At 42.6% G+C, this 16,197-nt stretch overlaps 1 protein-coding gene across 1 annotated transcript; it reads right to left on the bottom strand.

Moving 5' to 3' along the window:
- Positions 1–428: 428 nt before the first annotated feature.
- Positions 429–12,237, bottom strand: LOC311036166 (parvalbumin beta-like; the record flags this gene model as incomplete). The annotated part of the gene is made up of 5 exons (XM_084044693.1): positions 12,192–12,237; positions 10,384–10,450; positions 10,127–10,259; positions 9,141–9,255; positions 429–509 (listed from the first exon to the last, which is right to left on the bottom strand). Exons 2-5 carry the CDS (start codon positions 10,442–10,444, stop codon positions 429–431), a joined length of 390 nt encoding a protein of 129 aa, XP_083900819.1. The 5' UTR covers positions 10,445–10,450; positions 12,192–12,237.
- Between the last annotated feature and the right edge of the window lie 3,960 nt (positions 12,238–16,197).

The raw sequence follows: 16,197 nt of genomic DNA, 5'->3' as shown, positions 1-16,197 counted from the left end.
TCTCTCTCTCTCTCTCTCTCTCTCTCTCTCTCTCTCTCTCTCTCTCTCTCTCTCTCTCTCTCTCTCTCTCTCTCTCTCTCTCTCTCTCTCTCTCTCTCTCTCTCTCTCTCTCTCTCTCTCTCTCTCTCTCTCTCTCTCTCTCTCTCTCTCTCTCTCTCTCTCTCTCTCTCTCTCTCTCTCTCTCTCTCCCATGTGTGTCGTGCATGGGGGGAAAAACTCAAATAAAACCGTAGCAAAAGAATATTTATTCTTTGTTTGTATCGACTGTTCCTGGAAAGTGCATGATAGATTTATCTATTTTTTTACAGTAAGCTAAAGTCATAATTCTTTTTAAGACATGAACACAACAATTCACAATCATCATCATGGAAGGTCGGTGTGTTGCATAGGAGGAGCGTATCTATGTATGTATACAAATCATTTCATATTCAGATGAAAATGGAGGTCATGAGGTGAGCAGAGTGTTGTTCCATCAGAGCAGCAGGTGGAGGGGAGCTGTTCAGTGAACTCTGCAAACAAACAAAACACAATGTTATCAGTCGCCATCTCCTTGCTGTCGGGCAGGAACCAGCTAACTACATTTTGACGCTTTTGCATTTTCTTTCCATAAATCAGGGCCATTGAACAGCCTTTACGTCTGTGTGTTGGTAAAAACAAAATTGAACCAATGAAAAGTATATAGCTAACTCCACCAAAAAGGGGTGGAGTTAGCTGGTTTTGCTGACTCCAGGCTCCACCCCCTTTTGACCTCCAACCTCATTGTGAGCTTGGAGGTCCATTCAGCTGTTCTTATCAATGATGAACAAAACCTCCTAACTCCACTTTTTTTCTTCTTTTTTTTTTTCCCAGAGGCCCAATTTCTTTCCAATATGGCTGCTGTGCATAGAGCCTATTATAGCATTTGGGATTTTATTCCATATAAATTAAAAGAGCTGGCTGAATAGCAACTGGACCTATAAGTATCTATTAGTTGAGTTGTAACACGTTCCATTTTAAAAACCCATGCTGTTTTGTACTATTTGTCTTGTCTAGTCTTGTCTAATAGATTAATTAGTGTGGTTGCCCAACAGGGCAACCAGACTATAGTACTCTATACACTTTATTAGTGTGGTTGCCCAACAGGGCAACCAGACTATAGTACTCTATACTCTTTATTTATTTATTTATTTATAGATAAACTTTTTTTCAGACGCATCTCCTCCCACAGTTTTTATCCCCCAATGTTGTGCCATATATCAAAATGACCGTCTAAATCGGGAATCGTGCGCTTGTATAGGGCTAAGAGATTGGTTGAATAGTTTAATTGATATTAATTTATTAGTGCCATTAAATGTCCCCATCCGCTTTAATGGAAAAGTGCAAAAACTCAAATTGAAGTATTTTTTTCTCAGAAACCGTAAGAGCTAGAGTTATCAGATTTGGAGGGATAATTCATAATATTGTCCGAAATTATTGAAAAAAATATCACACCATTCGGCCTCATGGTGGCGCTATAACAGCCCCCTTTACGTTTTGGCCCGTAACTCTTGAACCGTAGGTCCGAAAATCAAAATTTCTTTTCACCTGGATTCCTTGGGTCACTACGCATCTCCCCATATAGGCCACGCCCATTTGCATCAGGATAGATTTTTTGATATTGATTTATTTCTGCATTAAATTTCCCCATACACTTTAATGGGAATTGCAAAAACTCCCATTCAAGTATTTTTTTCTCGGAAACCGTAAGGGCTACAGTTACAAGATTTGGAGGGGAGGTTAATAGTTTTTTGAAAAATTATTAAGAAAATAATCACACCAGTCGGCCACATGGTGGCGCTATAACAGCCCCCTTTACCTTTTGGCCTATAACTCTTGAACCGTAGGTCGTAAAATCAAAATTTCTTTTTCCCTGGATTTCTTGGGTCACGACGCATCTTCCCATATAGGCCACGCCCATTTGCGTCAGGATAGATTTTCCGCCATTTTGAATTTTCTTCAAAACACACTTTTTGCTCCTTTTCCTTCAATTTTTTTCCAAATCTCACACAAATCGGTACACGTGATCTATGGACCCATGCGATAAACCTATCCAAGCGGAATTTTGATAGTCCGTACCGTCCGTCCGTAAATGGCTTCCAAAGTTAGCGGGAGGGGCCCGTTTGACCAAAAATGCCATAAATCACGAACGAAACGTCCGGTCAATCCCAAATTTGAATCACATGTCGAGGGTGGTATACTAAACCAATCCCCAAAAGCATTTCTACTTTGATCCATAGGGGGCGCCACGAATGCTTGAAATGTAACCGTTTGATGCAAAAACCTTATTTTGGGGGGATCGATCCTCTCAAAATGAAACGCAAGCCATCTCAGGAGTGACGACACAATGTAATTGGCGCAGCCTCCGACGTTATTCCTCCCAGCGTATTCCTCGAGTCCCGGCGGCCGCGACCCGCGACCGGCGTCGGCGCAACCACACTCTGCAATTTCCCCGGAATTGCGACGCGTCTAGTTAGTGTGGTTGCCCAACAGGGCAACCAGACTATAGTACTCTATACTCTTTATTTATTTATTTATAGATAAACTTTTTTTCAGACGCATCTCCTCCCACAGTTTTTATCCCCTAATGTTGTGCCATATATCAAAATGACCGTCTTGAACGGGAATCGTGCGCTTGTATAGGGCTAAGAGATTGGTTGAATAGTTTAATTGATATTAATGTATTAGTGCCATTAAATGTCCCCATCCACTTTAATGGAAAAGTGAAAAAACTCAAATTCAAGTATTTTTTTCTCAGAAACCGTAAGAGCTAGAGTTATCAGATTTGGAGGGATAATTCATAATATTGTCCGAAATTATTGAAAAAAATATCACACCATTCGGCCTCATGGTGGCGCTATAACAGCCCCCTTTACGTTTTGGCCTGTAACTCTTGAACCGTAGGTCCGAAAATCAAAATTTCTTTTCACCTGGATTCCTTGGGTCACTACGCATCTCCCCATATAGGCCACGCCCATTTGCGTCAGGATAGATTTTTTGATATTGATTTATTTCTGCATTAAATTTCCCCATCCACTTTAATGGGAATTGCAAAAACTCCCATTCAAGTATTTTTTTCTCGGAAACCGTAAGGGCTACAGTTACAAGATTTGGAGGGGAGGTTAATAGTTTTTTGCGAAATTATTATGAAAATAATCACACCAGTCGGCCACATGGTGGCGCTATAACAGCCCACTTTACCTTTTGGCCTATAACTCTTGAACCGTAGGTCGTAAAATCAAAATTTATTTTTCCCTGGATTCCTTGGGTCACTACGCATCTCCCCATATAGGCCACGCCCATTTGCGTCAGGATAGATTTTCCGCCATTTTGAATTTTCTTCAAAACACACTTTTTGCTCCTTTTCCTACATTTTTTTTCCAAATCTCACACAAATCGGTACACATGATCTCTGAGCCCATGCGGTAAACATATCCAAACGGCATTTTCATAGACCTTACCGTTCGTCCGTAAATGGCTTCCAAAGTTAGCGGGAGGGGCCCGTTTTACCAAAAATGCCAGAAATCACGAACGAAACGTCCGGTCAATCCCAAATTCAAATCACATGTCGAGGGTGGTTTACTCAACAAATTCCCAAAAGCATTTCCACTTTGACCCATAGGGGGCGCCACAAATGCGCAAAATGTAACCGTTTGATGCAAAAACATTATTTCGGGGTGGATCGATCCTTTCAAAATGAAACGCAAGCGATCTCATGAGAGACGTGACAATGTAATTGGCGCAGCCTCCGACGTTATTCCTCCCGGCCTATTCCTCGAGTCCCGGCGTCCGCGACCCGCGACCGGCGTCGGCGCAACCACACTCTGCAATTTCCCCGGAATTGCGACGCGTCTAGTTAGTGTGGTTGCCCAACAGGGCAACCAGACTATTGTTATTGATAAACTTAGATAAGCAATACTTTCAGACGCATCTCCTCCCACAGTTTTTATCCCCTAATGTTGTGCCATATATCAAAATGACCGTCTAAATCGGGAATCGTGCGCTTGTATAGGGCTAAGAGATTGGTTGAATAGTTTAATTGATATTAATTTATTAGTGCCATTAAATGTCCCCATCCGCTTTAATGGAAAAGTGACAAAACTCAAATTCAAGTATTTTTTTCTCAGAAACCGTAAGAGCTAGAGTTATCAGATTTGGAGGGATAATTCATAATATTGTCCGAAATTATTGAAAAAAATATCACACCATTCGGCCTTATGGTGGCGCTATAACAGCCCCCTTTACGTTTTGGCCTGTAACTCTTGAACCGTAGGTCCGAAAATCAAAATTTCTTTTCACCTGGATTCCTTGGGTCACTACGCATCTCCCCATATAGGCCACGCCCATTTGCGTCAGGATAGATTTTTTGATATTGATTTATTTCTGCATTAAATTTCCCCATCCACTTTAATGGGAATTGCAAAAACTCCCATTCAAGTATTTTTTTCTCGGAAACCGTAAGGGCTACAGTTACAAGATTTGGAGGGGAGGTTAATAGTTTTTTGCGAAATTATTATGAAAATAATCACACCAGTCGGCCACATGGTGGCGCTATAACAGCCCACTTTACCTTTTGGCCTATAACTCTTGAACCGTAGGTCGTAAAATCAAAATTTATTTTTCCCTGGATTCCTTGGGTCACTACGCATCTCCCCATATAGGCCACGCCCATTTGCGTCAGGATAGATTTTCCGCCATTTTGAATTTTCTTCAAAACACACTTTTTGCTCCTTTTCCTACATTTTTTTTCCAAATCTCACACAAATCGGTACACATGATCTCTGAGCCCATGCGGTAAACATATCCAAACGGCATTTTCATAGACCTTACCGTTCGTCCGTAAATGGCTTCCAAAGTTAGCGGGAGGGGCCCGTTTTACCAAAAATGCCAGAAATCACGAACGAAACGTCCGGTCAATCCCAAATTCAAATCACATGTCGAGGGTGGTTTACTCAACAAATTCCCAAAAGCATTTCCACTTTGACCCATAGGGGGCGCCACAAATGCGCAAAATGTAACCGTTTGATGCAAAAACATTATTTCGGGGTGGATCGATCCTTTCAAAATGAAACGCAAGCGATCTCATGAGAGACGTGACAATGTAATTGGCGCAGCCTCCGACGTTATTCCTCCCGGCCTATTCCTCGAGTCCCGGCGTCCGCGACCCGCGACCGGCGTCGGCGCAACCACACTCTGCAATTTCCCCGGAATTGCGACGCGTCTAGTTAGTGTGGTTGCCCAACAGGGCAACCAGACTATAGTACTCTATACTCTTTATTTCTTTATTTATTTATAGATAAACTTTTTTTCAGACGCATCTCCTCCCACAGTTTTTATCCCCTAATGTTGTGCCATATATCAAAATGACCGTCTAAATCGGGAATCGTGCGCTTGTATAGGGCTAAGAGATTGTTTGAATAGTTTAATTGATATTGATTTATTAGTGCATTAAATTTGCCCCATCCGCTTTAATGGAAAAGTGACAAAACTCAAATTCAAGTATTTTTTTCTCAGAAACCGTAAGAGCTAGAGTTATCAGATTTGGAGGGATAATTCATAATATTGTCCGAAATTATTGAAAAAAATATCACACCATTCGGCCTCATGGTGGCGCTATAACAGCCCCCTTTACGTTTTGGCCCGTAACTCTTGAACCGTAGGTCCGAAAATCAAAATTTCTTTTCACCTGGATTCCTTGGGTCACTACGCATCTCCCCATATAGGCCACGCCCATTTGCGTCAGGATAGATTTTTTGATATTGATTTATTTGTGCATTAAATTTCCCCATCCACTTTAATGGGAATTGCAAAAACTCCCATTCAAGTATTTTTTTCTCGGAAACCGTAAGGGCTACAGTTACAAGATTTGGAGGGGAGGTTAATAGTTTTTTGCGAAATTATTATGAAAAGAATCACACCAGTCGGCCACATGGTGGCGCTATAACAGCCCACTTTACCTTTTGGCCTTTAACTCTTGAACCGTAGGTCGTAAAATCAAAATTTCTTTTTCCCTAGATTCCTTGGGTCATTACGCAGCTCCCCATATAGGCCACGCCCATTTGCGTCAGGATAGATTTTCCGCCATTTTGAATTTTCCTCAAAACACACTTTTTGCTCCTTTTCCTACAATGTTTTTCCAAATCTCACACAAATCGGTACACGTGATCTATGGACCCCTGCGATAAACCTGTCCAGACGACATTATGATAGTCCGACCGGCGTCAGCGCAACCACACTTTGCAATTTCCCCGGAATTGCGACGCGTCTAGTTTCTTTATTTATAGATAAACTTTTTTTCAGACGCATCTCCTCCCACAGCTTTTATCCCCTAATGTTGTGCCATATATCAAAATGACCGTCTTGAACGGGAATCGTGCGCTTGTATAGGGCTAAGAGATTGGTTGAATAGTTTAATTGATATTAATTTATTAGTGCCATTAAATGTCCCCATCCACTTTAATGGAAAAGTGAAAAAACTCAAATTCAAGTATTTTTTTCTCAGAAACCGTAAGAGCTAGAGTTATCAGATTTGGAGGGATAATTCATAATATTGTCCGAAATTATTGAAAAGAATATCACACCATTCGGCCTCATGGTGGCGCTATAACAGCCCCCTTTACGTTTTGGCCTGTAACTCTTGAACCGTAGGTCCGAAAATCAAAATTTCTTTTCACCTGGATTCCTTGGGTCACTACGCATCTCCCCATATAGGCCACGCCCATTTGCGTCAGGATAGATTTTTTGATATTGATTTATTTCTGCATTAAATTTCCCCATCCACTTTAATGGGAATTGCAAAAACTCCCATTCAAGTATTTTTTTCTCGGAAACCGTAAGGGCTACAGTTACAAGATTTGGAGGGGAGGTTAATAGTTTTTTGCGAAATTATTATGAAAATAATCACACCAGTCGGCCACATGGTGGCGCTATAACAACCCACTTTACCTTTTGGCCTATAACTCTTGAACCGTAGGTCGTGAAATCAAAATTTCTTTTTCCCTGGATTCCTTGGGTCATTACGCATCTCCCCATATAGGCCACGACCATTTGCGTCAGGATAGATTTTCCGCCATTTTGAATTTTCTTCAAAACACACTTTTTGCTCCTTTTCCTACAATTTTTTTCCAAATCTCACACAAATCGGTACACATGATCTCTGAGCCCATGCGGTAAACATATCCAAACGGCATTTTCATAGTCCTTACCGTTCGTCCGTAAATGGCTTCCAAAGTTAGCGGGAGGGGCCCGTTTGACCAAAAATGCCAGAAATCACGAACGAAACGTCCGGTCAATCCCAAATTCAAATCACATGTCGAGGGTGGTTTACTCAACAAATTCCCAAAAGCATTTCCACTTTGACCCATAGGGGGCGCCACAAATGTGCAAAATGTAACCGTTTGATGCAAAAACATTATTTCGGGGTGGATCGATCCTTTCAAAATGAAACGCAAGCGATCTCATGAGAGACCTGACAATGTAATTGGCGCAGCCTCCGACGTTATTCCTCCCGGCCTATTCCTCGACTCCCGGCGGCCGCGACCCGCGACCGGCGTCGGCGCAACCACACTCTGCAATTTCCCCGGAATTGCGACGCGTCTAGTTAGTGTGGTTGCCCAACAGGGCAACCAGACTATAGTACTCTATAGCTTTATTCCACTTCAAGATAAACAATATTTCGAACCGCATCTCCTCCCACAGTTTTTATTACCTAATGTTGTGCCATATATCAAAATGACCGTCTAAATCGGGAATCGTGCGCTTGTATTTTGCTAAGAGATTGGTTAAATAGTTTAATTGATATTGATTTATTAGTGCATTAAATTCACCCATCCACTTTAATGGAAAAGTGAAAAAACTCAAATTCAAGTATTTTTATTCTCAGAAACCGTAAGAGCTACAGTTATCAGATTTGGAGGGATAATTCATAATATTGTCCGAAATTATTGAAAATAATATCACACCATTCGGCCTCATGGTGGCGCTATAACAGCCCCCTTTACGTTTTGGCCTGTAACTCTTGAACCGTAGGTCCGAAAATCAAAATTTCTTTTCACCTGGATTCCTTGGGTCACTACGCATCTCCCCATATAGGCCACGCCCATTTGCGTCAGGATAGATTTTTTGATATTGATTTATTTCTGCATTAAATTTCCCCATCCACTTTAATGGGAATTGCAAAAACTCCCATTCAAGTATTTTTTTCTCGGAAACCGTAAGGGCTACAGTTACAAGATTTGGAGGGGAGGTTAATAGTTTTTTGCCAAATTATTATGAAAATAATCACACCAGTCGGCCACATGGTGGCGCTATAACAGCCCACTTTACCTTTTGGCATATAACTCTTGAACCGTAGGTCGTAAAATCAAAATTTCTTTTTCCCTGGATTCCTTGGGTCATTACGCATCTCCCCATATAGGCCACGCCCATTTGCGTCAGGATAGATTTTCCGCCATTTTGAATTTTCTTCAAAACACACTTTTTGCTCCTTTTCCTACAATTTTTTTCCAAATCTCACACAAATCGGTACACATGATCTCTGAGCCCATGCGGTAAACATATCCAAACGGCATTTTCATAGACCTTACCGTTCGTCCGTAAATGGCTTCCAAAGTTAGCGGGAGGGGCCCGTTTTACCAAAAATGCCAGAAATCACGAACGAAACGTCCGGTCAATCCCAAATTCAAATCACATGTCGAGGGTGGTTTACTCAACAAATTCCCAAAAGCATTTCCACTTTGACCCATAGGGGGCGCCACAAATGCGCAAAATGTAACCGTTTGATGCAAAAACATTATTTCGGGGTGGATCGATCCTTTCAAAATGAAACGCAAGCGATCTCATGAGAGACGTGACAATGTAATTGGCGCAGCCTCCGACGTTATTCCTCCCGGCCTATTCCTCGAGTCCCGGCGGCCGCGACCCGCGACCGGCGTCGGCGCAACCACACTCTGCAATTTCCCCGGAATTGCGACGCGTCTAGTTTATAATTGATTCATATATTTTCTCCAAAACATATTTTAACATATCAGAGTCCGGGGGGGGGGGGGGGGGGGGGGGGCATGGCCTAAAGTAGAGACAGTACAGTTGGGGGGTCCATGACATGAGGAAGCTTCAGAAGGAAGAACCGTACCATCAATGCTGATTTTGCCATCGCCGTCCACGTCACCGGCTTTGAGGAAGGTCTTGGTTTCAGCGTCGGTGAGTGAGCGTGCACCTTTGTTGAAATTCAGCAGGAACAGCCTGGAGGACAAACGGAAAAACACCAACAAATAGTTGAAACACGATATATGCAATTCCCATGTTACACACAACATTACGCATGGGATACGGTGAGTATTTTGAACGGTAACAGGATAGGTGGGCACCAAGGGAGAGTGGGCACCTCAGTGTTAAATTGGCAATTTTTTTCTAAATATTAACTATATGCCCGCCTGATTCTGCTAAGGCGTAGCCTGCCACTGACGAGGTGACACGTCTTTTTCTTTTTATGGGGGGGGGCGGGTGCATCCAAGCACCACCGAAGAAGAGTACACCCAAAAATCACGTATTCACTCACAACAACAAAAAAAGCCTTTCCTTTCACGTTAAAGGATTTATAAAAGTAAAAATGTCTCGGTTTCTGTTGTTTTTCGCAAAAACAAACCACATTCAACTGGCCATAGCTCTGGAAAGGAGGATCACGACCAGACACATTTCTTTTTTCTATCTCCGTGAGGACGGAAGTCACAGAGAATATTCCATGATTTTTCCAAGGTACAGTAAAATAGCTCGTTTTAGCTGGCAGCGTGGCACACTATTACACTATTACTCTGGCAGTCAAAGAGTTACAGTAAAGCATACATGATTAGAACATGCTTAAACATTCGACAATGAAGGTCTAATATTTCTGCAATTGCTACAGATTGCTACAAAACCTATATATCCAGTCATTTTGGGCCATAAACAAGATGTTGAAGGAAAAATTTGTGGAAAACGTATTTTGAACCACACTGTAGCTTGCCGACAGCTTGAAGATCGGTCCTGGTCGGCAATCGCCACCGAGTGTAACAGACTAAGCTGCAGTGGTGACTGGTGCGTTTTGTCCTGTCCGTTTAGAAAAAGGGTGCATTACTTGAGCTCGTCCTCCTCAAGAAAGCCACTGGCGTCCTGGTCGATGATGGAGAAAACGTTCTTCACGTCAGCATCCGTCTTGCCCGTCAGACCCACGGCGGCGAAGAACTTCTTGTGGTTGAACGAATCAGCGGCTGAAATGACGCACATGACCCACCGGTTACGCAGCAGATAGAGATGCTTATTATACCCTAAGGATGCTAAGCTAACACATGATTTGAGGGTCGTTTGGTGAATGAAGGAATAACTCAGGTATACCTTTGCCTCCGTCCAGGGCTGCAGTGATGGCTGCATCAGTAAGGACACCGGAGAAGGCCATTTTAATCTGAGGAAAGGGACAATTATAGAGGATTATTTATCGGGGTAAAAACACTTGGTAGGCTAAATGAATTTGTAATCTTACCAATTACGAGGCTACTTACAATTATTTATTTTTCATTTCAAATTCATTAGGCTATGTTAAGATAGTTAAAGGTAGGGTAAGGGATTTACTTTGGTTAAAATAAGTGTTAAATAGCTCTATATTCTGATAGTACTCATTGCTATAGAGTGTTTGTTCAGTAAATGGAGTCTCCCATGTAACAGAAAATGCATTTTCAGTTCTCTCTCCTAATTGGCTTACATTTTGTCACCTACCTTCAAAATGTAGTATATTCTGTTTACTAAAGAGCTGCAGAGACCCCTGTGACCGAACAAACGCTCTGTAGCAATGATTACTATCAGAATATAATAGTACTTTAACCTTTTTTAACAAAAAATAAAAATATAATTGCCAAAAAAAAATCACTTACCCTACCTTTAACCCATTAAGACCTGAAGCCGATTCTATATGTCTCCTAAATCTCAACAGTATTCTGAAAAACGTATGTTTCTATATCAGTGGTGCTCAAACTTTTTCATGTCAAGGACCCCCAAAATGATATGTATTTGGCCGCAGACCCATCAAAATATCTTGTTCCAGGGACCCCCAGAAACAACGATTTGAGTTAAAAATGTTTTAAAAATATATATATTTCAAAGATGTGCACACATTTTAACGATTTTTCCAAAATAGCAGATCTACAAGCTCATAGCTTGTATATCTGCTATTTTTGAATAGCCCAAAGTGTAAAATAATGCTTTTTTAGCTCAAATCTAAAAATGACACAGTTCCTTAATGGGTTCAATGCATCATCATCGCCATCTATTAACGTAGTCTGTTTAAGGCATCACTTCCACAATAATTCGATTGCGCTTTAAAATGTCGCCAATGATATTTCCAATACACGATTACGTTTCAAATAAGCCCATAACAATAAACGCAAATGAATCTACTAAAAACTTTGAATATGTGAGAACTGTACAGCCTATTTGATATGCCATGTCATTCCAACGTCCCATTGGAGAAGCTGAGGACAGGCGCGTCTTTCCCTGCGGCTGCTATACCTCCCTCCCGTGATCCATTCCTCCTCGTAAATCTCTGCCTGTCTCCCCATAAAGCAGAAGCCAAAGCCATTCTTCGCACCGGATCTTTCTGAAGTCATCTTTCAGAAGCCATATACAGAAAAAACACTACATTTTCTGCGAGGTGTCGGAGACTGATGCCGCTGCCAGTGGTCCCCGGTGCATGGCTGGCTGGCTGTATGGCTGGCTTATGCCATTAAGACCTGAGTTTCTAAATACTAAAGGTTGTTACACACCGGGGCGATTTTTTCGTGCGAATAATGCGTTTTTTTTTAAACCTTATAAAGTCAATGGCTCCGTACATGGGGCGAAAAAGCGAAAAAGCGATGCGAAAAAGCGTCTTTTAATTATTCGGAACGAGTCCGAATTTTGCGTATATTCGCTATATTCGCCGGTGTGTAACAACCTTCACACTTTAAAAAAAATATATATATTGAAAAATTTGCACACATTTTCATTTTTTCCCCCAAAAATTGCAGATCTACAAGCTCATAGCGCGGCACTCGGTGCCGCGCTATGAGCTTGTATATCTGCTATTTTTATACAGCCAAAGAAATCTTAAAATGACACACAAATGCGTTCCCGGTCTTAAAGGGTTAATGCGTCCTTCCTTCAAAACTCACCTCTTGTGTGTTTTTTCTTTTGCACAGCGATGGATGACACAGGGAAGACTCGGAGTCGACTGCAGTGATCCTCCAACGGTGATCCCGGTGACCTTTTATACTTTTTCAGTCCATCGACATTTGAGGCATGAGCTTAGCTGACGCCACACCGCCGCCTGAGAGACAAGAGAGAGGGGGTGGCGAAAATGTGTCCAGTAGCTAGGGCATTCACGAATAGTGATTTTTAGTATTCGAATTATTCGACCTATAAGTATTCGAATATTCGATTAATCGATTTGATTATAAAAAATAAAATAATAAAAAAATAAAAAATAAAAAAAATAAAAAGTTTTTTTTTTTTTTTTTTTTTTTCAATGACATTGATGACTGGACTCAAGGAATGCGAGTTGACGTCACACCAGAGCTCACAGCTGCGTGTCTGCTGCAGAAAAGCCACTAAAAAAAAAAAAATCTAAAAAAAAAAAAAAAAAAAAATTAAAAAAAAAAAAAAAAAATTTTATCGAATAATCGAATAGTGGTTTGATAGTCGAATAGTCGGTTTGATAGTCGAATATTCGAATATTCGATTATTCTGTTAATGCCCTACCAGTAGCCAGACAGAGACGGGTCTATTTTGGGTTTCCTAAATTAAATCACTTAAACAGCGAAAAAAAAGCAAAACAGTCTTCAATATCCTCCCGATGCTATAAGAATACACTGCTGATGACTGTGAAATGGACCGAGGGAGCTTGGCGCTTCAATTCCCCCATGGATGAAGAGAACAGCATGCAGCATTTACTTCTGTTTGCTCAGTATAGTTGCTTTTCCTAATAAACCTTCTTTTTTTTTTGTGTAAGTTCTTTATAGTGTCATTATTTTACAGCTGAACCACATTTCGACCATGTTTGTCGAAGACATCTTTCCTTTGAAGTCAAATTATTTATTGACAATATGTAACACTTTAATGTCTGGAAATGAATAATTGTTTTCATAAAAAGGGTCTCTGTTGCACTTGACAATGTAACATGAAATGGGTCAAAGATATTTTGTTCCTATATTTTGTCAAAAAAGACAAGACATTAAAATCCTGAATCTGATTCAATTAAATTCAGCTGAGGGGGGCCTTGGGGATTTTTGCACGGTCCCCATTTTCACAAACAATTTGTTGATTATCTTAACCCTTGCATTGTGTGTGAAAACTGCATCCACTTGTGGTGTTAGCGGGTCAAATTTGACCCGTGATTTAAAAATAGACTACTTAAAAAAAATAATTATAAATATAGCTGCAAGCAGCGATAATACGGGGCCAGCGATTGCAGAGAGAAGAAAGAAAGAAGCAATGATAAGTAATATGCTCAATAAGCCATAAAAACATAGAAGACTGAACTTGAGAGAAAGAGGACCATGCAATTAACAAATGAGCATTTTAAACCCTCACTAACCCTAACCTCAGTAAGACTATGCCTACCCTTAACCTCAAGAAATACTACGCGTAAGCCTACGAATGCCAAATCATGATCACCTCAACAACTCATCTGGGACGGGGATCGAACCGGTGACCTCCAGACTCACAGGCTACCTTTCTTCTCATTGAGCTAGACATATGGTAACCCTGTCAGCGTCTGTTGATATATATAACTCTTTCCGACCCTGATGAACCAAGCCTCTGTCTGTGGACTGGAGGAAGCAATGTTAGTAGCACCACGCAACAATGTCTGTGGACTGGAAGAAGCAATGTTAGTAGCACCAGGCAGCAATGTCTGTGGACTGGAAGAAGCAATGTTAGTAGCACCACGCAGCAATGTCTGTGGACTGGAGGAAGCAATGTTAGTAGCACCACGCAACCATGTCTGTGGACTGGAGGAAGCAATGTTAGTAGCACCACGCATCCATGTCTGTGGACTGGAAGAAGCAATGTTAGTGGCACCACGCAACCATGTCTGTGGACTGGAGGAAGCAATGTTAGTAGCACCACGCAACCATGTCTGTGGACTGGAAGAAGCAATGTTAGTGGCACCACGCAACCATGTCTGTGGACTGGAGGAAGCAATGTTAGTAGCACCACGCATCCATGTCTGTGGACTGGAAGAAGCAATGTTAGTGGCACCACGCAACCATGTCTGTGGACTGGAGGAAGCAATGTTAGTAGCACCACGCAACCATGTCTGTGGACTGGAGGAAGCAATGTTAGTGGCACCACGCAACCATGTCTGTGGACTGGAGGAAGCAATGTTAGTAGCACCACGCAGCAATGTCTGTGGACTGGAGGAAGCAATGTTAGTAGCACCACGCAGCAATGTCTGTGGACTGGAGGAAGCAATGTTAGTGGCACCACACAACCATGTCATTGGACTGGAGGAAGCAATGTTAGTGGCACCACGCAACCATGTCTGTGGACTGGAGGAAGCAACGTTAGTAGCACCACGCAGCAATGTCTGTGGACTGGAGGAAGCAATGTTAGTGGCACCACACAACCATGTCATTGGACTGGAGAAAGCAATGTTAGTGGCACCACGCAACCATGTCTGTGGACTGGAGGAAGCAATGTTAGTAGCACCACGCAGCAATGTCTGTGGACTGGAGGAAGCAATGTTAGTAGCACCACGCAGCAATGTCTGTGGACTGGAGGAAGCAATGTTAGTAGCACCACGCAACCATGTCTGTGGACTGGAGGAAGCAATGTTAGTAGCACCACGCAGCAATGTCTGTGGACTGGAGGAAGCAATGTTAGTAACACCACGCAGCAATGTCTGTGGACTGGAGGAAGCAATGTTAGTAGCACCACGCAGTAATGTCTGTGGACTGGAGGAAGCAATGTTAGTAGCACCACGCAACCATGTCTGTGGACTGGAGGAAGCAATGTTAGTAGCACCACGCAACCATGTCTGTGGACTGGAGGAAGCAATGTTAGTAGCACCACGCAACCATGTCTGTGGACTGGAGGAAGCAATGTTAGTAGCACCACGCAACCATGTCTGTGGACTGGAAGAAGCAATGTTAGTGGCACCACGCAACCATGTCTGTGGACTGGCGGAAGCAATGTTAGTAGCACCACGTAGTAATGTCTGTGGACTGGAGGAAGCAATGTTAGTGGCACCACGCAGCAATGTCTGTGGACTGGAAGAAGCAATGTTGTAGCACCACGCAGTAATGTCTGTGGACTGGAGGAAGCAATGTTAGTAGCACCACGCAGCAATGTCTGTGGACTGAAGGAAGCAATGTTAGTAGCACCACGCAACCATGTCTGTGGACTGGAGGAAGCAATGTTAGTGGCACGACGCAGCAATGTCTGTGGACTGAAGGAAGCAATGTTAGTAGCACCACGCAGCAATGTCTGTGGACTGAAGGAAGCAATGTTAGTAGCACCACGCAGTAATGTCTGTGGACTGGAGGAAGTAATGTTAGTAGCACCACGCAGCCATGTCTGTGGACTGGAGGAAGCAATGTTAGTAGCGCCACGCAACCATGTCTGTGGACTGGAAGAAGCAATGTTAGTGGCACCACGCAACCATGTCTGTGGACTGGAGGAAGCAATGTTAGTAGCACCACGCAGCCATGTCTGTGGACTGGAGGAAGCAATGTTAGTAGCACCACGCAGCCATGTCTGTGGACTGGAGGAAGCAGTGTTAGTAGCACCACGCAGTAATGTCTGTGGACTGGAGGAAGCAATGTTAGTAGCACCACGCAGCAATGTCTGTGGACTGGAGGAAGCAATGTTAGTAGCACCACGCAACCATGTCTGTGGACTGGAGGAAGCAATGTTAGTAGCACCACGCAGCAATGTCTGTGGACTGGAGGAAGCAATGTTAGTAGCACCACGCAACCATGTCTGTGGACTGGAGGAAGCAATGTTAGTAGCACCACGCAACCATGTCTGTGGACTGGAGGAAGCAATGTTAGTAGCACCACGCAGCAATGTCTGTGGACTGGAGGAAGCAATTTTAGTGGCACCACGCAGCAATGTCTGTGGACTGGAGGAAGCAATGTTAGTAGCACCACACAGCAATGTCTGTGGACTGGAGGAAGC

This window comes from Gymnoscopelus microlampas (assembly GCF_963454915.1).
Source record: "Gymnoscopelus microlampas genome assembly, chromosome: 20".
Classification (NCBI taxonomy): Eukaryota; Metazoa; Chordata; class Actinopteri; order Myctophiformes; family Myctophidae; genus Gymnoscopelus; species Gymnoscopelus microlampas.
The sequence above is the reverse complement of the archived record's forward strand: the minus strand, read 5'-3'. Positions and strand labels throughout refer to the sequence as shown.